Source organism: Nycticebus coucang, chromosome 12, assembly GCF_027406575.1.
Source record: "Nycticebus coucang isolate mNycCou1 chromosome 12, mNycCou1.pri, whole genome shotgun sequence".
Classification (NCBI taxonomy): Eukaryota; Metazoa; Chordata; class Mammalia; order Primates; family Lorisidae; genus Nycticebus; species Nycticebus coucang.
Genome location: NC_069791.1, coordinates 14,480,060 through 14,504,900, shown reverse-complemented (window position 1 = coordinate 14,504,900; position 24,841 = coordinate 14,480,060). Strand labels below are relative to the sequence as shown.

The 24,841-nt window shown below is 39.6% G+C and overlaps 1 protein-coding gene across 3 annotated transcripts in view; it reads left to right on the top strand.

Annotated features, from left to right (window-relative positions):
• SCN8A (sodium voltage-gated channel alpha subunit 8) overlaps window positions 1–24,841 on the top strand; it is a 225,280-nt gene that overhangs the window by 119,659 nt on the left and 80,780 nt on the right. For all 3 annotated transcript variants that reach the window (XM_053556312.1, XM_053556311.1, XM_053556310.1), the window contains 5 exons: window positions 3,687–3,908; window positions 5,267–5,330; window positions 7,168–7,309; window positions 9,516–9,722; window positions 10,547–10,840. In XM_053556312.1, the coding sequence (XP_053412287.1) occupies window positions 3,687–3,908; window positions 5,267–5,330; window positions 7,168–7,309; window positions 9,516–9,722; window positions 10,547–10,840 (929 nt within the window). The remainder of the gene's footprint in view (window positions 1–3,686; window positions 3,909–5,266; window positions 5,331–7,167; window positions 7,310–9,515; window positions 9,723–10,546; window positions 10,841–24,841) is intronic.

Sequence of the window (24,841 nt, the reverse complement as noted above, 5' to 3'; positions counted from 1 at the left end):
ATTAAACCAACCAATTGTGAGCATTCAGGTTCAGCTCCAGGAAAGTGCTGAGTTCCATGTACAGATGATAGATTAGCTGATTATTTCTGATTGCAAATAAAAAGACACAGGAATAATTCAGGGAACCCAAGGACTGAATGCTCTTGGGCTTCTTGGAGCCAGTAGAAACCAGAATATGGAGCTAGAAAGCTACAGGTAGCAGAAGTACATGGTCTCCATCTCTCTTCACATATGTCTACTTCGTTTTTCTCTCTTAGCATACTAACTTCCTTTACTTCTCAAACACATCTTAATACAATGACAGAAGATGGCTGCTGCTTAGCTCCCGAATTTATTTATTTATTTATTACCATTTCTACCACATGAGAAGATTACTCAACTATCTTTTCCACATTCGTGTAGGAAAGAATCTGGATTTAAGTCAAATGTCCACCCTGACATTTGTAACTATAGAGAGAAGGGGCGACTTTGTACAAACATAGCTGGCTAAGAGCCCACCTTTATAGAACAGGGGATATTGGAGTTCACAACCTGGAATTTCTAGTCATATGGTCTCGGAACTGTCTAAAGCAGGGGTCCTCAAACTTTTTAAACAGGGGGCCAGTTCACTGTCCCTCAGACCGTTGGAGGGCTGCACTATAGTAAAAAAAAAAAAAAAAAACTATGAACAAATTCCTATGCACATCGCACATACCTTATTTTGAAGTAAAAAAACAAAACAGAAACAAATACAATCACACGGCCACTTGTGGCCTGCGGGCCACAGTTTGAGGACCCCTGCAGGGTTCCCAGCCCAGGAAAATCAGATTACACTCACACTAAAACTGTGTGGTATTTAATTTATAACACAGACTTATTGGTTTGATGGTTTTGTAGTATTGTACTCTTGTACAAATACAAATAACAGTTTACAGCTCATTTCTCAATTTGGTTAACTTAACAATAGGAAGGGCCTTGAATGAGTAATGATCCTGTGTTCAGACAGGTGAGAACTATCAGGAGTGATGGCTGTGTAAGCTCTTCAGAAAGAAATCCCATTCTTCAGTACCATTCAAATATTTTTTAAAATCACTCTTTGACTTTGGTAACAGTAGGCCTGCATGATTTTAGAAGCCTGCAGTTGAATTATTGACCCAGTATAGATCCACCTCAACCAAGTCAAAATATAACAAGGACTTTTCTATTCCTCAGCAACTGTATGGAAATAAGTTCCATAGCACTAGAACTATTCTTACTTCTTGATGGCTGCCTTCTATTTTATTCAACCAATACCTTTTAAACTAGCTCTATGATTATGATAGGGTTTCTCAGGGCCTGAGGTATAAAAGATGGTTTGCAACTTCAGCTACTTAAACAAATAAATAAATATCTTAACCAAGTTTTGTCACTTAATTGCATGACTTAAGCAATATACCTAAACCCTTGGAATTTCTGAAATTTTTAAAGACTTCTTAAAAGAAGATTCTTCAGCTCCTTCTCTAAGACACACTGCCATGTGGTGCTTTTTATCCACATTCTATAGATGAGAAAATGAGACTGTGAGAGGTGACTTAAATTTGACCTGAAGCACAGTGGGTCATAAGTGGTGAGAGAACCAGGACAGGATTCTTGCTTTCTGATTCTCAGTCTGCTATTCTTTCTGCACAGCCCCGTGAGGAGAAAAGGAATCAGATGAGCAATGTCTTGTTTCTTGGAGCCCAGGCAAGCTCTTCCTAATCCCCTTGTGGCCAGAGTGGCCATGGAAGGCCCAATCTGTAAGAAAGTACAGGCCTCTGCACAGCTCTGCATCACTGCAATCTAAGTCTTGGCTCTTTATTCTTTAATTCTCCTTAAGTCTCTTTTAGGGTTTCTGTGTAAGGAGGGAAACATTTCTCATTCATTTACTCTTCCAATAAAAATTTATTAAGTGCTTGCTTTGTGCCAGGTCCTGTGCTAGGCACAGTATCTGTTGCTGCTATTGGACTCTGATCAAAAATTTTATTGAGCTTAACTTTGAAAATTCTAGGTGATTACTTGCAAAATACAGCAAAAGAAGAGTCATGTCCATACCACCCATTCAATCAACATCAGATGAGGTTAGCCCTAAGCAGTGTCTCAGTCTTGTGCCTTTGAAGACATACAGCAAGGTACATAACTTACATATAACAGTGGTAACTAACAAGTGTTAAGTGCTGGCTATGTGGTACACACCATACTAGATATTTTACACTTACTATCTTAGTTAAACCTCACATTAACCCAATGAGGTTGGTATTTTAAATCCCTTTTCATAGATAAGTAATCTGAGGTACAGACAATAATTGTTAATATTTGACCTATTTACTGCTTTGTTAAGTGTTTTATATGAATCATGCTTAATCAACAACTCTATGATATTCAACTATAATTATCCCCATTGTAAAGGTGAGAAAAGCTGAGATGCCAAGAGGTTAGGTATATTGCTTAGATCACCCAAGTAAATGGCATAACTTGGTTAAGATTGGTGATTATCTACCCAGCTGTACACTTCAAACCCAGAATTAGGATTTCTTTGAAATTCAGTCCAATATTCTTGCCTTCTGAAGTGGACCAGGGATGAGGCCCCTCTTGAGGCCTGTGTGTCAAGGCTCAACACCTACCTCTTGTTCACGTTGGCACATTGGCCACCAGGAGTGTCCAGTGCTTTATTTGCCATGTCCCATGGACAGCCTGATGTCTAGGTATGCCACGGGGAGCCACATGTAGACTCATGTTGACCCAGCGTGGGTCACTGATCTCTCCCTGTGGAATTAAGAAATCCACCTTCAGGTCTAAGTCTGAACCAGTGGCTCTCAATTAAATCCCAAATTAAAAAGAGTTTGTAAGGGTTTGTTTTTCATCTAGGACAGAAAATGGTCATTGTAGAAAGCAGGGCATATATGTGATACAGAGGTGTATTTGTAGAATGGAAAGGCAAACTATAAATACTGGTTGATAATAATTGACCTTTTTAATACATTGGCATTTCCAGAGCTCTGGGGAAAATATTATCATATCTTCTTATTAATTGGCTTTTTAATTTCTCGGTGGTTCTCTTTACAACCTGGAAACCTCCTCAGTCCCTGATTTTTTTATTTTATTTTTTTCGTCAAATATTACTAGGTACCTGCTGTGGGCTAGGCACTAATAGATATAAGCTGTGAACAAGACAGGCATAAAAAAGTTTATTGTAATCATGATAAATGCTGCAGAGGAAAAGTATTAGGTGAGGAAAGAAGAGTTGTACACTCAGGGAAGGCTTTCTGGAGGAATTGATGTTTAAACTGAGACTTGGATCATGAGTAGGAGTTAGGCACAGAGAACTAGGTGATGGAAAGGAGCATTCCAAGCACATGTGAAGGCCCTGAGGCTTGTAAAGAGGTTGGCTCATTTGGGGAACCAAAAAATAATCAGAGGCAGGAAAGGATTTCCAGGAAGAAATGAGCCACATAATTGGTAGAAGAAGCTTTCTTTTGATTTTTAGAAAATATTGACTTTAAAATGGATAATTCTGGAAAATTGATGATTTTGATGACCCGTTTTTATTCCCTTGGTATAGAAATAAAGTGATCATATTTCAAAGGTGGTGTTGTGGGGAATAGTAGAAGCCACTGGGTAAGAGGGAGGATGGGGGGGGAGGTGGGGAGGGCTTTGAGGTGACTCTGACTCTAGGGGTTCTGTCTTCCCAGGCTTGAAGACAATTGTAGGTGCCCTGATTCAGTCTGTGAAGAAGCTGTCAGACGTGATGATCCTGACAGTGTTCTGCCTGAGTGTTTTTGCCCTGATTGGACTGCAGCTATTCATGGGGAACCTTCGGAACAAGTGTGTTGTGTGGCCCATAAACTTCAATGAGAGCTATCTTGAAAATGGCACCAAAGGCTTTGATTGGGAAGAGTATATCAACAATAAAAGTAGGTGGCCCCTTCTCTGCAGAAGGAAAAGGGAAAGCCTATCCCTAGTTTATATGGTCAGACATCACCACTGATACTAAAACGTAGTTGGGGCCAGAAAGGAAGGTAGTGCTCTTGAAGGTAGTTTTGTGACATTACTGCCTTTCCTCCAGGTAGGGTTTTATTCAGAAGCTCGCAAACATTAGCTCTCTCTCCATTTTCTCCTCCTTTAAAACCAAATGAAACTTTATAGATTCTTTGTATGTACTCCTAAACTTTTGCTTTGAAGTTCAGGCTTAGAAGTTTCATAAAAATTCTTTTTCCCTGGCTGTATTACCTGGAATGCTTAAACATTTAGTCCAGGTTATACCTGTGGAACCTAAGCTTGCTTGGTACTACTAAGACCTGAGGGAACAATCTGGTCTCAGCAATCAGGTAATCTCTAATGCACCATTTACCCTATTACAGTTAAACAGTTTTAATAATTTTGAAGAACCAAAGTACTTGGATTTTCCCTTAAGGAAAATTTGGTATAGTGATTTATAAACTAATGAAAAAAAGTTAGCAATATCACTATTACTCCTAAGGGAATAAAGTCAGTTAAGTAGCGATAGGAAAATGTTGCAAAGATTTTAGGGACACATTCAGGAAAGGGAAAATTGCCTTCTAATGTAAAAGAGGACATGGTGGCAGAGCACAGTGGCTCAGGCCTGTAATCCTAGCACTCTGAGAGGTGAAGGCAGAGGGATTGCTTGAGGCCAGGAATTTAAGACCAGCCTGAGCAAGAGCAAGACCTGGCTCTACAAAAATTAGAAAATATCCCAGCTACTTGGGAGGCTGAGGCAGAAGATCGCTTGAGCTGGGAGTTTTAGGTTCCTATGAGCCATGATGCCACTGCACTCTAGCCTGGGCAATAAGAGTAAGACTCTGTCTCAAAAAAAAAAAAAAAAAGGAAAAAAAGAAGGACATGGTGACTAGTGACCAGTGAGGAGTTCTAGAATATCTTTGATAAAGAGAAGTTATAAGAATAGAAGAATAAAGTTGTATAAATTAGGAGTATAAAAACCAGAACACTTACTTTTAGGCTCTTATGATTTAAGTACTAGAATCTGCATATAGATTTGAAGTATGAGTGGAGGCCAGATAACTCTGAGAAAGCATTGCACCAAGGACTTCAGGGTAGCACTTTTATTTTATAAATATATAGGAAAATCATTAATGGGAAAGAATTCTTATCAGCTTTCACTGCTGTCAGAAAATATTTATATGAGCCAAAATCAATAACTGTTTCTGCTGGAGTGAGGTAGGAGCAGTGCAACCTTGTTCTCTCATCCACTTAAATCTGTCTGTTCATTTCTTGCCTCTTCCAACTTTTCTAGCAAACTTTTACACGGTTGCTGGCATGTTAGAACCTTTACTTTGTGGGAACAGTTCTGATGCTGGGTAAGTAGCTCACCTAATTTTACTCTCCTTCCTTAAAATATGTACCTATTATTAATTGGATCAAAATGGGCAGTATTTTTACTTCATGATATACTCTACAATTGAGTCTGACCTATTGGTTGGCAGAGATTTTCTATTTCATATTTGTCTGTCTAAAGTTGACATTTCACTAGTAAGTGAAGGTGCCTATAGTCTCAAAGCAAAATCAAAGAAAGATATAAAAGGCTAGGGATAGAATCAGTAACACCAGATAGCTTACCTACCTCTGTGGACTCCCCTCATCCTACCTTAGCACAATTAATACAATGGAGAGTAACGACATTGTCTTCGTGATGGGTTAGCATTCAAGAGTGACCCAAAATATGTTAGGCCTGACAGCATGGGGGAGAGAAAAGGGTAGCGGCATAATATTTGAGTCCTGAATCTGTTCCTTCTAGCTCTAAGACCTTTGGTAGGACATTTAACTCTTCTGTGCTTCAATTTCTTCATCCCTAAAATGGATTTAATAAGCCATGTTCTTTCTTCCTCACAGTTACTATAAGGACCCAATTGCACATCATACATGAATGTGCTTTATAAGCAGGGCAATGTAAATATAGGATGATAACATCATTATTCAGAGTATATTGGTCCTCTAGGAATTGGTGTTTTATCATGACAACTAGCAGTCCATTTCATTTCTGTGTTAGAGTAGATTCCAGAAATTACATTGAGAGAAATATCAGGTGGGTTTAAAAGCAGAAGAAATGGTATAACTGAGGTCACTGAAATCTCTGTTGTGTCTTAGGTTGTCACAAAGAATGTTAAGAGAACAAAAACAATTAAGAGGGACCTCTAGTCTTATGCCAATTGGATAGTAGCTAAGTGGAACTGATGGATTATACATTGATATCAATCTGGGACAGTGGCGTGCATAAGATCACCTGACGTGCCTCTTAAAAACGCACATTCAGAGCCAGGCACAGTAGTTCATATCTTTAATCCCAGCTACTCAGAAGGTTAAGTTGGGAGGATAACTTGAGGGCCAGGAGTTCAAGAAAGCCTGGACAACATAGCAAAACCCTGATTCAATAAAAAAGTTTTTTTTAATTAGCTGGGTTTGGTTCAGCACCCATTGCTCAGTGGTTAGGGTACTGGCCACATACACCAGGACTGGCGGGTTTGAACCTGGCCTGAGCCTGCCAAACAACAATAAGAACTGCAACAACAACAAAATAGCCAGCTGTTGTGGTAGGCACCTATAGTGACAGCTACTTGGGAGGCTGAGGAAAGAGAATCTCTTAAGCCCAAGGGTTTGAGGTTGCTGTGAGCTGTAATGCTATAGGACTCTACCCAGGGCAACATAGTGAATTCTGTCTCAAAAAAAATTAAAAAAAGAGGAGAGAAAAAAAGAAAACATATTCATAGATCCCATAGCCAGAGCTTTTAATTCCTAGGTTTCGGGTAAGACTTACCCTGTTTCCCTGAAAATAAGACATCCTCTGAAAATAAGACCTACTTACAGGAAAGATAAGACGTCCCCTGAAAATAAGACCTGGCGCATCTTCAGGAGCACACCTTAAAATAAGACACTGTCTTATTTTCGGGGAAACAGGGTAGGAATCTGCATTTTTGAGGGGGCATACCAGATTATACTGTCCCCAGAAAATGACTAGCTACTTATTTCCTTCTTTTACCTTTTTTTTTTAATTTCTTCCAAATTTTTGGCTTGCTTATGTAGAGGGTTATTTATTATCTCTAAGGTCATGGAGTGTGTGGAATTATGTTATTTATTATCTCCACGGTTATGACAGAATGGAATTATGTTGGAAAGTCCTAAATTTCCCTCTCTCTTCAGACAATGCCCAGAGGGATACCAGTGTATGAAAGCAGGAAGGAACCCCAACTATGGTTACACCAGCTTTGATACTTTCAGCTGGGCCTTCTTGGCATTATTTCGCCTTATGACCCAGGACTATTGGGAAAACTTGTATCAGTTGGTGAGTAATACCTCTTTGTCTTTGGTGATGGAGTTTGTATGAGGATATGTGGGGTGGGAGCATTCTGTGTGAGTGACATTTAGTGAAGACATTTTATACATAGTAGCATCTAAGGATGGTATTTCTCACAGTTAGCCAGCTCACAGTGTCAAGTGAATTCTCCCACCTCTCCTCCCTGTTCTCTCTCTCTCCACACACATACATACACACGTACACGCACACGCACACGCATGCATGCACTCCTCTACCTATCTCCAGGTTTACTTGCTAGGGAATCATGCCCGTTTCTTGAGTGCTCAGTTGTGTATGTATAGGTGTAAAGCTCACAGCCTTGGCAGCTCCCTCCTGGCCTGAGCATCCGCTTTCTCTCCCTACTTCCTATTGTTTCACCATCTGCAGCATTTCTCCTTTTGGATTTTGGGGCTTAGGGTATCTGTTTAAAAAATACTAGCTGCCCCTTTGTGTAAGGTACTATACTAGATTTTTTAAAGATGGGATTTCTATTTACAAGTACCTTATATATCAACATCTTTGAGATTTGTAACACCTTTGGAGTGGTTCAAGCAGGCTGTACAGATAAAAATAAGATCAGCACTGGCTCAGTGCCCATAGTACAGTGGTTATGGCGCCAGTGACATACACCAAGGCCCAGGCCAGCTAAACAAAAATGATGACAACTGTAACAAAAAATAGTCAGGCGTTATAGCAGGCACCTGTAGTCCCAGCTACTTGGGAGGCTGAGGCAAGAGAATCACTTAAGCCCAGGAGTTTGAGGTTGCTGTGAGCTGTGACTCCACAGCATTGTACCGAGGGCAACAACGTGAGACTCTGTCTCAAAAAAAAGTAAGATCGGCACCATTATTTAGCTTTGCTGGTTGTGATGGAAAAGTTAGTGTAGGAGATTGCTAAGGGTCTTCCAGCTTAGAAATTTAATGACAAGTCATTGTTTTCTCTTTTACTCTAGCATTGCATGATGCCAACTACTTTGAGAATAAGAAACATGTCCCCTTCATGCGTGAAGGAACCTCTTTAAGGGAAGCTTCTAGTTCAAATTCCTGAATTAATTCTTAATTTTCTTTTTTTTTTTTTGCAATTTTTGGCCGGGGCTGGGTTTGAACCTGCCACCTCCTGCATGTGGGGCCGGCACCCTAGTCCTTTGAAGCCACAGGCACTGCCCTAATTCTTAATTTTCTGTTAGCCTAGAGTTCCCTCAGGTTGAATCTTTCTCATGAAGTATTTGTGATTTATGCTAAATTGCATTAAATATTTGTGGTTGAAAGAATAAAAAAGGGGGGGGCGCCTGTGGCTCAGTCGGTAGGGCGCCGGCCCCATATACCGAGGGTGGCGGGTTCAAACCCGGCCCCGGCCAAACTGCAACCAAAAGATAGCCGGGCGTTGTGGCGGGTGCCTGTAGTCCCAGCTACTCGGGAGGCTGAGGCAAGAGAATCGCTTAAGCCCAGGAGTTGGAGGTTGCTGTGAGCTGGGTGAGGCCACGGCACTCTACTGAGGGCCATAAAGTGAGACTCTGTCTCTACAAAAAAAAAAAAAAAAAAGAATAAAAAAGGAAACTTAGTTATGGTGGTTGACATATACATAACCCAAAACCTGTTTTTTTCTTTTGATATCCATTTGCTCACTGTTTAATAAAAACAATAGGCCAAGGATCTTCCTTCCTATTTTATTCCTCCTTACTACCTTTTATGTCATTTGGTTATATCCCTCTTTTAATACCCATCTTATTGCAAAAGGATAAGGTCACTCAAGATGGGGACTTTCTGTGACATGGACTGCGTTTCAAAGGTAAAATTTTTCTGTGAACACTCTTTGAGGACCTGTAGATAAATGAGCTGAATTCTTATATTCTTTTCTTTATATTTGTTTTAGAACCAACTAACAAAGTCAAATTTAATTTTCAGCCCAGAGCATTTTTTTACTTTAAAAAAAAAAAAAAAGCAAGCCTCCTTCTCAGAAAGAAGTATATAGGGAATATTTGGAGATGAGGGAGATTTTTTTTTTGTCCCAATGGATGAGCGATACTACTGCCATTTAGTTGAGGATAAAGGAGTCTATTCAACTGGGGACACAAGAAAGAATGGTCCTGTTCAAAATGCAAGCAGTGCCCCTGCAGAGAAACTAGATCCACAAGTTTTTTCCAGCCTGGTTCATTTGATGCAAGTGACTCAGAAAATGGTCTTTGTCTTTGCAGACTTTACGAGCAGCTGGGAAAACATACATGATCTTTTTTGTTTTGGTCATCTTTGTGGGTTCTTTCTATCTGGTGAACTTGATCTTAGCTGTGGTGGCCATGGCTTATGAAGAGCAGAATCAGGCAACACTGGAAGAAGCAGAGCAAAAAGAGGCTGAGTTCAAAGCAATGTTGGAGCAACTTAAAAAGCAACAGGAAGAGGCACAGGTTGGTGATGAATTCTTTACAACAGGCCTTCCTGCCAGATCGTGATGACTAAGGCCCCATCTGATTGCCACTGCAATTGATCGTTTCTAGGTACATTTTCAAATAGAGGTCAATGATCTGATTACAGTAACCCAAGTAACAACTGCATATGACTGATTGAATTATTTCCTTTGTCTTAATGGCCAAATTGTTAATATCGTTTGTTGAATTTCCCAGCTGTTCAGTGTTCAACTGGTAAAGATGACTGGAAAGAAAAACGTGACCAAAGCAGTTTATATAGTGTTTCCCATAAGCAGAGTATTTTGTTGAGAAAACATTAGGGTTTCTGTGATCATAAAAAAGTATTATTTATAATTAAAAAGAAGATACAGGCAAAATATTAAAGCAAAATTTGGAAAACACTTGTGATCCCATCACCCTAACAACTCTCTAATCTTTATCCAAATATGCATATATTTTTATATCGTTGGGCCCATTATATATAATGTAGTTTCTAAACTTTCATTTTCAGACTTGCTCAGAAGGGATCCTTTGGTACCAAGAAGACAAGCAAGTTCTTGTTTGAGATACTCTAGAGAGCAAATCACGCCACTGGGTTCTGCTCTGATCACTTAGGGCTGTGTGCCAGAATACAAATTTCAGCTAGAATGTAGAGGCAGCCAGGCCTTGAAGAGCCTATTCTAACAGGCTGGGTTTCCTTCCTTCTTCTTTTTTCCATCCTTTCTCTGTCTACGAGAAGGGAATGCTCAGGACTAATTGGTTGGCTTCGGGTAGCTCCAGTTAAATGCTTCTGGTCTGGTCTGTCGCTGTGCCTCCTTTCCTAGGCTGCAGCGATGGCCACCTCTGCAGGAACTGTCTCAGAAGATGCCATAGAGGAAGAAGGTGAAGAAGGCGGGGGCTCTCCTCGGAGCTCATCTGAAATTTCTAAACTCAGTTCAAAGAGTGCCAAGGAAAGACGTAACAGGAGAAAGAAGAGGAAGCAAAAAGAACTCTCTGAAGGAGAGGAGAAGGGAGATCCTGAGAAGGTGTTTAAGTCAGAATCAGAGGACGGTATGAGGAGGAAGGCCTTTCGGCTGCCAGACAACAGAATAGGGCGGAAGTTTTCCATCATGAATCAGGTAAACTCTTTGCATTGGGTTAAATAAGCCTAAAAATTCTGATTTTGCTAGTTCTGCTTGATTTTGATTTTATCCTTTGTCCCTGCCTTTTCCAGGCCCATCCCAGCCTCCTCAGTCCTATCTCTCTGTGCTCCTTATTGTTCTCCTCTGCTCCTCCTCTAATCCTGCCTTCCCTTCTCTGAGGTAAAAGCCAGCCCTCAGGCTACCTGATCCCCTGCGGCATGAGGTATATGTTACACCTGCAAGCCTCATGTTCTAAGATTTCAGGAAGAGTTTTCTCCTCTTAGCATGGAGACGTCAGAATTTAGCTCAAACATCTTTATTTAAAAATTATATACAGTAAAACCTCCATAGTTGACTACTTCCTTAAGTTGACCTAATTTCCATACACTGAGTATGCATCACGTGTATGTACCAGTATGGTAGCCCTACTTCTTTACGTTGAACACCTCCACATGTTGACCAGTTGGTTGCAGCCCCTTGGTCAGTTCTGATGTATAATTGTAGGTAATTATGGTAATAATAATGGTGGGAGTCAGGGAATGTGTAGGACTAATTATTTGAACATGGCAAGTTCCACTAGTTAATTATTTTTGATACACAGTATCATGGTGATAAGTAAGCCTATAGAAGATGAAAAGCCTCTAGTTTTTCCCAACTTTGATAAATGGGGAAACTAAGACAAAGAGAGGGACGGGGACTTAGGGATTATTCCTGAGCATTTTATTACTATAAATATCTCACATGATAAGTATTTTTGGATTTCAAAGACCACTACCAAAATCCAATTCCTAAGCCATTTAATTCCTCCTTTTAAAGAAATGCTGACAAGTCTGCAGGAATAGAACAGGTTATAGTTAATGTTTATGGCAGTGTTTCCACTGTCTTTTTCTCTTATATGCGTATGTTTATTTATGTTCATACTATCCTCACTTAGATAAGGTCTTAAGCCAAGGTCTGCTTCTTTGCACATGGCTTAGCATTCAGATATTATTGGGCAAATGAGTGCAAGACTTTGGGAAATCTGATTTAACCCCTTCTGGGCCTTCTTTATGGCCTGGAGCCATCTCTGTCTAACCTTCACCTCTGCTTTCTCTTAGTTCAGCCTCTTTTGGGGAAAAATATGATTGTGGCTTTGTGGTAATACTGCCCCTGTCTTGAGAGCCATCACTGAGGTAGTTAATTGAATACCTTGGTGCTTTTTAATGCCTTGCTGTTGAATGGTTTCTGATTATTCTGTAGGCTTTAGTACAGAGTTGTACTGATTTGCTTCCTAGTTCAAAAAATAAAACCAGGCTTCTGAGATCTCCTGCTTTGTATGAAAATGTTCACTTCCTCTAATTTCCCCATGTGGAAAACATAGTTTCCTAGAGACTATGGCAGCCTGCCAAAACTTGCTTAGACACCCCACAAGGTAGTAATGTTCTTTGCCCCAGGACTCTCTTGCTGCTTCTTTGGAAGAATGACTAAAAGAACTGACACCTAGAGAGATTAACTTATCCAAGGTTAAATAGCTAGTAGGTGTTTAAGCCAAGATTCGAACCCAGGTCCATGTGACTCCAGAGCTTGTGCTCCTACTCAGCCCTCTCTGCTGCCCAACAGCAGCATACACACATACACGACCATCTCTCTGTTGGCTTAGTAAGAACTGTTCGGTTTCCCCACAGCACATTTCAGGTCATGTGTCAGTCTCCTTTACTGCTGCATCTTCTACGAGCGCCTTGAGACATCTGCCCATCCATTTCCTACCCAGTTCTCTATATTTTGAAGGCTCAGAACAGTTTATAATTATTGAGTTCGTTTTTGTAAAGTATTTTGATTATTCTACTGAAGCAATTCTTAAACTTTTTGGATTTAAGACTCCTTGATATCCTGAAAAGTTATTAAGGGCCTAAAGAGCTTTTTAAAAATGTTTTTTTAATTTATCATATTAGAAATTATAATTAAGAAATTTTGCAAATATTTAGTCATTTCTTAAAACATAATGATAAACTCATTCCACAATTAATACAAATTATACATTTTTTATAAAAATCAACTGTTTTCTAAAACAGAATAATTAAGAAGAAAAGTGTATTGCTTACATTTCTGCAAATCTCTTTAATCTGTGATTTAATAGGAAACAGCTAACATATCTTACCTGCTTATGCAGGCATTCAATGTGTTACAGTATTTTTTTTTTTTTGATTACAGTATTTGAAGAAAATCTAGTTTCGTACAGATAGGAATTTGGAAAGGGGAAGACGATCAATATTAATAGCCTTTTCATGTAATTATGAATGTTCCTCTTTGATGCCATTCTAAAACTCAACAGCTTCTTTACTGGTTAGTTGTAATGTGAAATCTGATACTATATCTGTAACTTTGTACTCTCTTACAATAAAATCTTTTGCTCTATTTTGTGCTGTCAATCTTTAACCCATGAATGCTTTGCACTATCAGGTGTTGATCATTTGGGAAATCTTGGTTCACTAAGTTATGTGAACCTTCCAAATACTGAGATACAAAGGGAGGGAGCAAGATAGCAGCTGAGTAACAGCTTCTTTGCAACCAGGCGCAGTGAGACTAGGGAGAGACGATTCCAGGCATCTCTGACTTATGGGTTCTGCCCAGAAACATCCCTTTGGGGATGCAGGGAGACAGCGAGAGACTTCTGGATCCCAGGAGGAGGACAAAAGCAGTGGAAAAGTGGCAAGTGGTTGTGTTCGTTCGGTCTGAGGCCGTGGTTACTGCAGCTGTAACTACAACAGCAGCAAGATTGCAAACAGGGAAGGCCTTCCCTATGGTATTTTTTGGGTTTTTGGAATTGGGCACTCGGTTGAACTACCTTGGGATAACTTGGGCAAGAGTGTGGATGACTTTAAGCGTTGTCTAGGGCCCTAGACTGAGGCGCTGGGTTGGGCTATGGGCCACTTACACAGCCATTGTGGGAGAACTGCCCCTGCAGGCTCCACCCTCAGGGTTACAGAGCAAGGCTCAGGCTGGGAGACCTTGGGCAAGTGATCTAGTTACTGAGCAGCACCAAAGGTCAGGACTGAGATGCAGGGGAAGAGTGGAGCTTTCAGTGTTTGGCAGTAGGAAGGCTGCCTTGTAGCCTCAGCCCTCAGGGGCATAGAATGGGACCGGTTTTGGCACACTGGATAAACGGGCAGCCACTTCAGGAGAGATCCCAGCAACAAGTGCTTTCCTGGGAAAGCTGATTAGCCAAGGTTAATGGTTAAAAGCTAAAGTGTCTTTTAAGTGGGCTGAGGAGACAATTAGGTTCTCAACCCTGTGGGGTTTGAGAAATCAGCAGAGGCCTCCAGTCTCTATCTCATACGGCTGTATCAGCATTGTGATTAACATCCCGTACCCCAGAAGATCATCTCTTGCCCAGACAATATTCATCAAGACATATATACTGCTTCAGTTTTGGTTTGGGGTTTTTTTTTTAGATTTCAACATTTTCCCTCTAGATTTTTCTTCTTTTCTTTCTTCATTTTTCTGGTTTAAATATAATTTTCCATTGTTGCCTTCTTTAATAATAAGAACTTCATTTTTGCTAGTGTTTCCTTCCCTATTATTTGGTTTTCCTCCCAATTTTATCCCATAAGGTTTTCTGTTTGTTTGGTTTGGTTTGATTTATAATATTTTTGTCTTTCCTCTCTATTTGGTTAGAGGTGGGGTGCTGTGTCTGCTCAGGATGGCAAAGAGCTGCTGACTTCAAGGGAACTACCCAACCCAGCACCCCCAGAGGTTGGGGATTTTTAAAGTTGGGTCAAAGTACCCTGCTGTACACCTTTATTACTCCTGTCTCCCTCTTTCTGTGCCTCTCTTCTTTTTGTCAGTATTCCTTTTACTCACCCCTTCTCCTTTTCTTTAAATCTTATTTCCCTCCTGGCTCTTCAGACTTCTTGTCCTTTTGGTCTTGTGCCAAAAGGATTCGTCAAAACCTTAGTCCAGAGGCACAGTAACTTAAAGAGCAAGAGGAAGTGAAAGGAAAATTAGGGCAAGGAAACAGATTAAAGGAAACACTCATGAGGAAGAATCAACAGAAAAATCCTGGCAACATGAAAAACCAGTCCAGAGCAAAACTCACCACCACCACCAAGGGACCATGAGGTAGCTACTACAGAAGATTCCACCTATAAAGAAATGTTAGAAATGACAGAAGGGGAATTTAAATACAGATGATGAAAACAATGAAGGAAATTGCTGAGAAAGTGGAAAATAACCAAAAGGAAATCTAAAAACAGAATCAAATAAGAGATGAATGATATAAACAGTATAGAAAGGATATAGCAGAGCTGAAGGAATTAAAGCAATCAATTAGGGAACTTAAAGATGCAATAGAAAGTATCAACAACAGATTAGACCATGCATAAGAAAGAATCTCAGAGGTAGAGGACAAAGCTCTTGAGATAATTCAAATAGTTAAAAAGGCAGAAAAGAAGAGAGAGAAAGCAGAACATTCACTGACAGAATTATGGAACTTTATGAAACATTCAAACATATGAGTTACAGGTATCACAGAAGGGAAAGAAGAATGCCCCAGAAGAATGGAAGCCATACTAGAGAATATTATAAATGAAAATTTCCCAAATATCACCAAAGATTCAGACACACTCGTTTCAGAGAGATATTGGACCCCAGGTCACCTCAACTCTAATAGAGCTTCTCCAAGACACATTATGATGAACCTGTCCAAAGTCAAGACAAAAGAAAACATTTTGCAAGCTGTCAGGAGCAAGCGCCAATTGACCTACAGGGGCAAATCCATCAGGGTGACCACAGACTTCTCTAATGAAATTTTTAAAGCCAGAAGACAATGGTCATCTACTTTTAATCTACTTAAACAGAATCATTTCCAGCCCAGAGTTCTATATCCTGGTAAGCTAAGCATTGAAATTGATGGAGAAATCAAATCTTTTACTGATATGCAAACATTGAAGAAATTTGCTACAACAAGACCAGCTCTACAAGAAATACTACAACCTGTTCTACACACTGACCATCACAACGGACCACCAGCAAAGTAAACACTCAGAAATTAAAGGACAGAACCTAGCTTCCACAATGATGCAAAAGACAAAACTAAGCAATGGACTTTCACAAAATAAGATGAATAGAACGCTACCACACTTACCAATTATCTCAATAAATGTTAATGGCTTGAATTCTCCACTGAAGAGGCATAGATTGGCTGATTGGATTAAAAAACAAAAGCCATCCTTTTGCTGTCTGCAAGAAACACATCTGGCCTCAAAAGACAAATTAAAACTCAGAGTTGGCTCTGCGCCTGTAGCACAGTGGTTATGGTGCCAGCCACATACACTGAGGGTGGCAGGTTTGAACCCGGCCCAGGCCAGCTAAACAACTACAACAAAAAAATAGCTGGGTGTTGTGGCAGGCACCTTTAGTCCCAGCTACTTGGGGGGCTGAGGCAGAAGAATTGCTTAAGCCCAAGAGTTTGAGGTTGCTGTGAGCTGTGATGCCATGGCACTCTACCAAGGGTGACATAGTGAGACTCTGTCTCAAAACAAACAAAAAAAAACCCTCAGAGTTAAGGGTTAGAAGACAATTTTTCAGCAAACGGAATTCAGAAGAAAAGAAGGGTTGCAATCTTATTTTCAGATACAGATGGATTTAAAGCAACTAAAGTTTAAAAAGACAAAGAAGGTCACTTCATATTGGTCAAGGGAAAAATACAACAAGAAGACATTTTAATTCTAAATATTTATGCACCCAATTTAAATGCTCCCAGATTCTTGAAACAGACCTTAATTAGTCTGAGCAATATGATATGCTGTAACACCATAATAACAGGTGACTTTAATACTCCTCTTACAGAGCTGGACAGATTCTCTAACAGAAATTAAAGAAAGATATAAGGGACTTAAATGTGACCCTAGAACAACTGTGCTTGATAGATATATATAAAACACTCCATCCCAAAGCTAAAAAATATGTATTGTTCATCGGCCCATGGAACATTCTCCAAAATTGATCATATCCTAGGACATAAAACAAACCTCAACAGAATCAAAAGAATTGAAATTTTACCTTATATCTTCTCAGACCACAAGGCATTAAAGGTGGAATTCAACTCCAACAAAAATGTTCAACCCCACACAAAGGCATGGAAATTAAACAACCTCATGCTGATGAGAGTTGGGTGCAGGAAAAAATAAAAGAGGAAATCATTAACTTTCTTGAGCATAACAACAATGAAGACACAAGCTACCAAAACTTGTGGGATATAGCAAAAGCAATCCTGAGAGGAAAATTAATCACTTTAGATGCCTACATCCGAAAAACAGAAAGAGTGCATCAACAAACTCACAAGCCATCTTATGGAATTGGAAAAAGAACAATCTAAGCCCGAACCCTGCATAAGAAAAGAAATAACCAAAATTAAATCAGAGATTAATTAAATTGAAAACAAAAGAATCATTCAGAAAATTAATGAAACAAGGAGCTGGTTTTTTGAAAAAATAAAATAGATAAACCTTTGGGCAGACTAACTAGAAATAGAAAAGAAAAATTTCTAGTAACCTCAACCAGAAATGATAAAGGGGAAATAACAACTGATGACACAGAGATACAAGAGATTATCTCTGAATACCACAAGAAAATCTATGTCCAGAAATTTGACAATGTGAAGCAAATGGATCAATATTTGGAATCACACTGTCTTCCTAGACTTATCCAGAAAGAAATAGATCTCCTGAACAGACCAATTTCAAGCACTGAGATCAAAGAAACAATAAAAAAAAATCTCCCAACAAAAAAATGCCCTGATCCGGATGGCTTCACACCAGAATTCTATCAAACCTTCAAAGAAGAGCTTATTCCCATATTGCAGAAATTATTCCAAAAAATTGAGGAAGAAGGAATCTTCCCCAACACGTTCTACAAAGCAAACATCACACTGATACCAAAATCAGGAAAAGACCCAACTAAAAAGGAGAACTTCAGACCAATTTCACTAATGAGTATAGATGCAAAAATTCTCAACAAAATCCTAGCCAATAGATTACAACTTATCAAAAAAGTCATACATCATGATCAAGTAGGTTTCATCCCAGGAATGCAAGACTGGTTTAACATACGCAAGTCCATAAACGTTATCCACTGTATCAACAGAAGCAAAAACAAAGACCATATGATCCTCTCAATAGATGCAGAAAAAGCATTTGATAAAATCCAGCATCCATTTCTAATTAGAACACTGAAGAGTATAGGCATAGGTGGCACATTTCTGAAACTGATCGAAGCTATCTATGACAAACCCACAGCTAGTATTTTACTGAATGGAGTAAAACTGAAAGCTTTTCCTTTAAGAACTGGAACCAGACAAGGTTGTCCTCTGTCACCTTTACTATTCAACGTAGTGCTGGAAGTTCAAGCCAATAGAATCAGGCAAGAGAAGGAAATAAAGGGCATCCAAATGGGAGCAGAGGTCAAACTCTCCCTCTTTGCTGACAATATGATTTTATACTTATAGAACCCCAAAGACTCAACCACAAGACTCCTGGAAGTCATCAAAAAATACAGTAATGTCTCAGGATACAAAATCAATGTCCACAAGTCAGTAGCCTTTGTATACACCAGTAATAGACAAGATGAGAGACTATTTAAGGACACAACTCCCTTTCACCATAGCTTCAAAGAAAATGAAATACCTAGGAATATACCTAACAAAAGAGGTGGAGGACCTCTATAAGGAAACTGATGAGGCTTGGCAACCGTAGCACAGTGGTAACTGCGCCAGCCACATACACCGAGGGTGGCAAGTTCGATCCTGGCCTGGACCAGCTAAACAACAATGACAACAAAAAATAGCCGGGCATTGTGGTGGGCGCCTGTAGTCCCAGCTACCTGAGAGGCTGAGGCAAGAGAACCACTTAAGCCCAAGAGTTTCAGGTTGCTGTGAGCTGTGACATAGTGAGACTCTGTCACAAAAAAAAAAAATTATGAAACCCTAAGGAAAAAAAAAAGCAGAGGATATTAACAAATAGAAGAACATACCATGCTCATGCTTATGGCTGGGAAGAATCAACATTGTTAAAATGTCTGTACTTCCCAAAGCAATCTACTGATTCAATGCCATCCCTATTAAAATACCAACATCATACTTTCAGGACTTGGAAAAAATAATTCTTCATTTTGTATGGAACCAGAGAAAAACCCATGTAGCTAAGACAGTTCTTAATAATAAAAACAAAGCCAGGGGCATCAGCATACCAGGTTATAGGCTATACTACAAGGCCATAGTGGTCAACATAGCATGGTACTGGCACAAAAATAGAGACATGGATACTTGGAATCGAATAGAAAACCAGGAAATAAAATGAACATCTTACAGCCACCTAATCTTCGATAAACCAAATGAGAACATACACTGGGGGAAAGAATCCCTATTCAATAATGGTGTTGGGAGAACTGAATATCCACATGTAAAAGACTGAAACTTTTCAGGTGTAAAAGACCCACACCTTTCTCCACTCACAAAAATTGATTCAAGATGGATAGAAGACTTAAATTTAAGGCAAGAAACAATAAAAATTCTCAAAGAAAGCACAGGAAAAACACTGGAAGATACCAGCCTGGGGAAAGACTTTATGAAGAAAACTTCCATGGCAATTGCAACAACAATAAAAATAAACAAATGGGACTTAGTTAAACTGAAAAGCTTCTGTACAGCTAAGGAGACAACAACCAAAGCAAATAGACAACCTACACGCTGGGAAAGGATATTTGCATATTTTTAATCAGAAAAAAGCTTGATAACTAGGATCTGTAGAGAACTCAAATTAATCCACATAAAAAAAGCAACAATCCCATATATCAATGGGCAAGAGAGATGAATAGAACCTTCTCTAAAGAAGACAAATGGCTAGCAAACAAATGAAAAAATGCTCATCGTCCCTAATTATTAGAGAAATGCGAATCAAAACCACCCTGAGATATCATCTAACCACAGCGAGAATGGCCCACATCACAAAATCTCAAAACTGTAGATGCTGGCATGGATGTGGAGAGAAGGGAACACTTTTACACTGCTGGTGGGACTGCAAACTAATACAACCTTTTTGAAAGAAAGTATGGAGAGCCCTTAACTCAAGCTAGACCTCCCATTGATCCTGCAATCCCATTACTGGGCATCTACCCAGAAGGAAAAAAAATCCTTTTACCATAAGGACACTTGCACTAGACCAGGCATCCTCAAACTTTTTAAAGTCTCAGTGAACAGGGGGCCAGTTCACTGTCCCTCAGACCGTTGGAGGGCCGGACTATAGTTAAAAAAAAAAACTATGAACAAATTCCTATGTACACTGCACACATCTTATTTTGAAGTAAAAAACAAAATGGGAACAAATACAATTCACACCACTGCATGTGGCCTGCGGGCCGTAGTTTGAGGACCCCTACACTAGACTGTTTATCACCACTTAATTTACAATCGCCAAAATGTGGAAGCAGCCTAAATGCCCCAAACCAGGAATGGATTAATAAGCTGCAGTATATGTATACCATGGAATACTATTCAGCCATTAAAAAAGATGGAGAGTGTGCATCCTTTGTACTAACCTGGATGGAAGTGGAAGACATTCTTCTTAGTAAAACATCACAAGCATGGAGAAGTATGAATCCTATGTACTCAATTTTGATATGAGAACAATTAATGACCTAGTACACGGTGGGGGGTGGGGGAAGGGGAGAGCAGAGCAAAAGAGAAGGAGGGATGGGTTAGGAGAAGGGAAGAGCAGAGAGAGGGAAGGAGGGAAAGGGGTGGCATCTTGGTGTGTGACACACCTTTTGGGGGCAAGACACAATCATAAGGGGGACTTTACCTAACAAATGCAATCAGTATAACCTGGTTATATCTTGTACCCTGAATGAATCTCCAACAATTAAAACAAAAAAAGGTTGAAAAATAAAAAAGAGGGCGGCGCCTGTGCCTGAAAGAAGTAGGGCACCAGTCCCATATGCCAGAGGTGGCAGGTTCAAAACCAGCCCCGGCCAAAAAATAAATAAATAAAAAACTGCAAAAAAAAAAAGAAAAGTAAAAAAGAATAAACAGAAGAAAAACAAATACTGACATACAATATTAAACAATCACATCATATTGCCACCAATCTCATCAGATATTGTGATGAAATATTATGAAGCTAACAGTCTCACAGTGTTCACTGTGTGCTTGGGAGAAAATGAGATGATGAAGTCAGATATCATCTTAGTATTAATATGGAATAGTTTTGACCTCATGAGCTTCCCTTAAAAGGGTCTCAGGGACCCCCGGGGTCCCCAGACCATGCTATAAGAACCATTATCATATTGGAAATAAAAAGTGAAATATAGCATGGAAGTATAACTTTTAAACTCAGCAATTTATCACATTCCAACATCCTAGTCATCATAAGCCTCATCTTGACAGACAGCTGGTGTGAATGCCTTGAAATCCCAACAGATAATTTTTCTGTGGAATGTAAGGTCCATTCCCTCAAACCTAGAGCTTTCCAGAGTCATTCTCCCAAGCAAACATCGAGACCTAAGGTTACATTTTTAGTTAATGTGATGTGACTGCCTGAAGAGGTCGAAGAAGTTCCTGATTGGTTGACAAGATTTTGAAAACATGACATAAGGCCTATCCTTTTCTTAAACTAGACTGGATTCCAAGAGTTAATAGAGTCTTTGGTCCTGAGTCATCACTGAAGCCTTCAGTACAGGAAACTTGAGATTGGGAGGGTGTTACTACCTGTGGGATGTAGCACCTCAGGGAATGGGTTAGATGAGGATTTGGTAAGAGAGAGATAGGATAAGTCATCCTTTCCCCTTTCACATTCATTGCAGAGTCAACTTTTTTGCCAAGAGTGAAAAAAGGAATTAAAGAAAAATAGTTTCCTTGTATCGTGCATTATCTCAGGATCCTGATTTTTAACTGTTCAGAGATTAAATTGATCATTATCTTCTTTCTCACCTAACATCCTTACCACTTTCTAATAAGGTAAATAATAGTTTGATGTATTAGATCTCATGTAACATATAAAATTAAATTTTATCATCAAATAAATGAAATCTCATTCCCAATGTGGAAACCTAATGTATCAGGTCGTGTCAGCACCCAATATTGGCCTAGCGCAAAATCATGAACTCTGTCCAGTTCAATTTTCCATGAGAGGCAAGGCAATGACCTAATACAGGTGTGGGACAACACTGGAATGGGTGACCCATTTGTAGTACATAATTTAAATACGTGTTAATTAAAGTAAACAGTGTATGTACAAAACACCACAGGAGATAGAAGGATGAATCAGGCACTGTGACCTTAAAGAGCCTGTAGTTGGTTAGGAGAGAGGTAGAACATGTATACAAAGAGCTGTTGTAAAAGGTGGAGCATAAGTACTCTGAAAGAAGGGCTGAGTGCGATGGGAAGATTAAGGAAGTTAATAGAGGAAGAAGTAGAGGGCTGGGCCAGAAATCGGAGAGGATTTCCCCAACTGGAAATGGAGAAAATAAAGACCTGAAGGCAGTTGGCTGCTGTTGGGGATATGGGGAAAACAGGGAAGGATAAAATAGAGTAAGTATATTAGAGTCAAAGCTGGGAGGGTCTTGAATGCCATTTGCAAGACATGAAGTGATGACTTTAAGGGCAATTATAGATTTATTTATTTGTTTATTTTTATAGATTTAGGGAGAGCACGTGAGGATTTGTTACATGGATATTTTGTGTAGTGGTAAAGTCGGCTTTTCGTATAACCTTCACCTAATTAGTATACATGGTACCCATCAGGTAATTTCTAACCTCACACCCCCACCACATCTTCCTGCTCTTCTGAGTCTCCGTTTGTTATTCCACTGTCTGCATCCATGTGTGCTCATTACTTAGCTCCCACTTACAAGTGAGAACCTGTGGTATTTGACTTTTTGATTCTTAGTTATGAGTTATTTCACTTAGGATAATGGCCTCCAGTTCCATCCATGTCGGTGAGTAGTATTCCATGGTATGTGGAATACACACACACACACACTTATATTTCCTTTCTTTTTTTGTTGAGACAGAGTCTCACTCAGTCATCCTGGGGTTGAGTGCCATGGTGTCACAGCTCACAGCAACCTCAAACTCTTGGGCTTGGGAGATCCTTTTATGTCAGACTCCCAAGTAGCTGGGACTCCAGGTGCTTGTCACAGTGCCTATCTAGTTTTTCAATTTGTAGAGACAGATTCTCACTCTTGCTCAGGCTGGTCTTGAACTCCTGAACTCAAGCAATTCACCTGCCTCAGCCTCCCAGAGTCCTAGGATTACAGGAGTGAGCCACTGCACCCAGCCCACACTTATATTTTCTTTATCCAGTCATCAGTTGATAGACCTTAGGTAAATTCAGAGTATCATTGCCATGGTCATTTTAACAATATTGATTTTTTTTTTTAATCCATGAGCATGGAATATCTTTCCACTTGTTTGTGGGGGAGAAAAGAAAAGCCCAGAACCAGATGGATTCATAGCCAAATGCCACTAGGTTTACAAAGAAGAACTGGTACCAATCCTAATAAAAATATTCCAAAAAATTGTGGAGGAGGGAACCTTCTTTAACTCATTCTGCAAAGTATCACCCTGATACCAAAGGGAGGCTAAAGCACAACCAAAAAGATTATGGGGTTTAGCAAAGGAGCCTGAAAGTACCTGAGTCTATCTTTTCCTGGTCATGTTCCTTTCCCATGAGGCCCTCAAGGGAGTTATATGCATTCAAGGCACAGCTTATTAACGTCTAGGCTTGTGTCCTGAAACCCAGTGTTCTGTATTACCTTTGCCTTCAAGCATGCCTTTCATATATGAATGAAGTGATCCATACCCCGGTTGCCCAACTGCCTCCTTTGTCTAACTCACTCACCAAGCCAATATTTCCCCTGCCCTAAATCACTGCTGGACCATGTTCTGGACAACTAGATACAATCTCTATGGCTCAGAGCCCTCTGAAATTAATTCAGATTATTCATTACTAAACTTGCCTACCTTGCCTCACCCATTCCTTCCCAGGAAAATCACACTATAAGGCTTTGGACCATGATTTACCCCCGATTCCTTCTGCCTCCTGGTCGACCCTGATACTCATTTCATGTGCCCCTCTATGGCAAGGCATGCCCACTCCTCTCTGAGCTGATGTGGTAAATTTGTCTTTCAGAGGCTGTGCCCTCTATGTTATATAACTAAAGCAAAATGCCAGGTACATTTTAAGGCACAGCAACATTGTTTTAGAGCACTGTCTCTCATACTATCTGTGGTAAAGGACTGGTTTCTATTTTTTCCAATTCTTCATGAACTAATGCTGCTATAAAATATAGCGATGAATTTAATTAGTTATAGTCATAATATCCTTAGATGTCTAATTGCTATAAAAGTTTCTAAGTGCTTCTCTCAGTTTCTGTATTTGTTTTATTGCAAACCAGTAATAAGTTATATACTAGCATTGGTCCATGAATCACACTTTAAGTAGAACTGGTTCAGGGGAGGGAATCAATGATTTAATGGGAGTACCTAAACATACAGATAAGAAGAACAGTATGTTTACTGATCCACATTGTGGAAGAAGAAAATGTAAGAGCTGGGGATTTTTCCTGCCCTTTTAATGCACAGTGACATCTACTCACTAATCCAGTCAACATTCTGGAATCAAATGCAGCTTCTCCTCTCTCAAGGTTGGGGCAGAACAAATAAGTCAGAGTAATGGAGATGTTGCATGCTCTTTTCTAGAGGCCTATAACCATAACAAGGACAGTTAGGTAAAATGATCTATGAGTAGTGATTGGTCTTCTTGATTTGGTCCCAGTGATCAAATTCACTTCTTTTCTTTTTTTTTAATTTTTTTTTTTTAAATTCACTTACTTTCACAGAAGTTTGCGAATTGCTCAAAGTCAAGACAGGGAAAAGATACATAATAAGTAAAAGACATAGGTGAGAGAATATAACAGAACTAGAATTATCTAAAGAAAATGTACCAGGCTAATGACAGGGGCTGT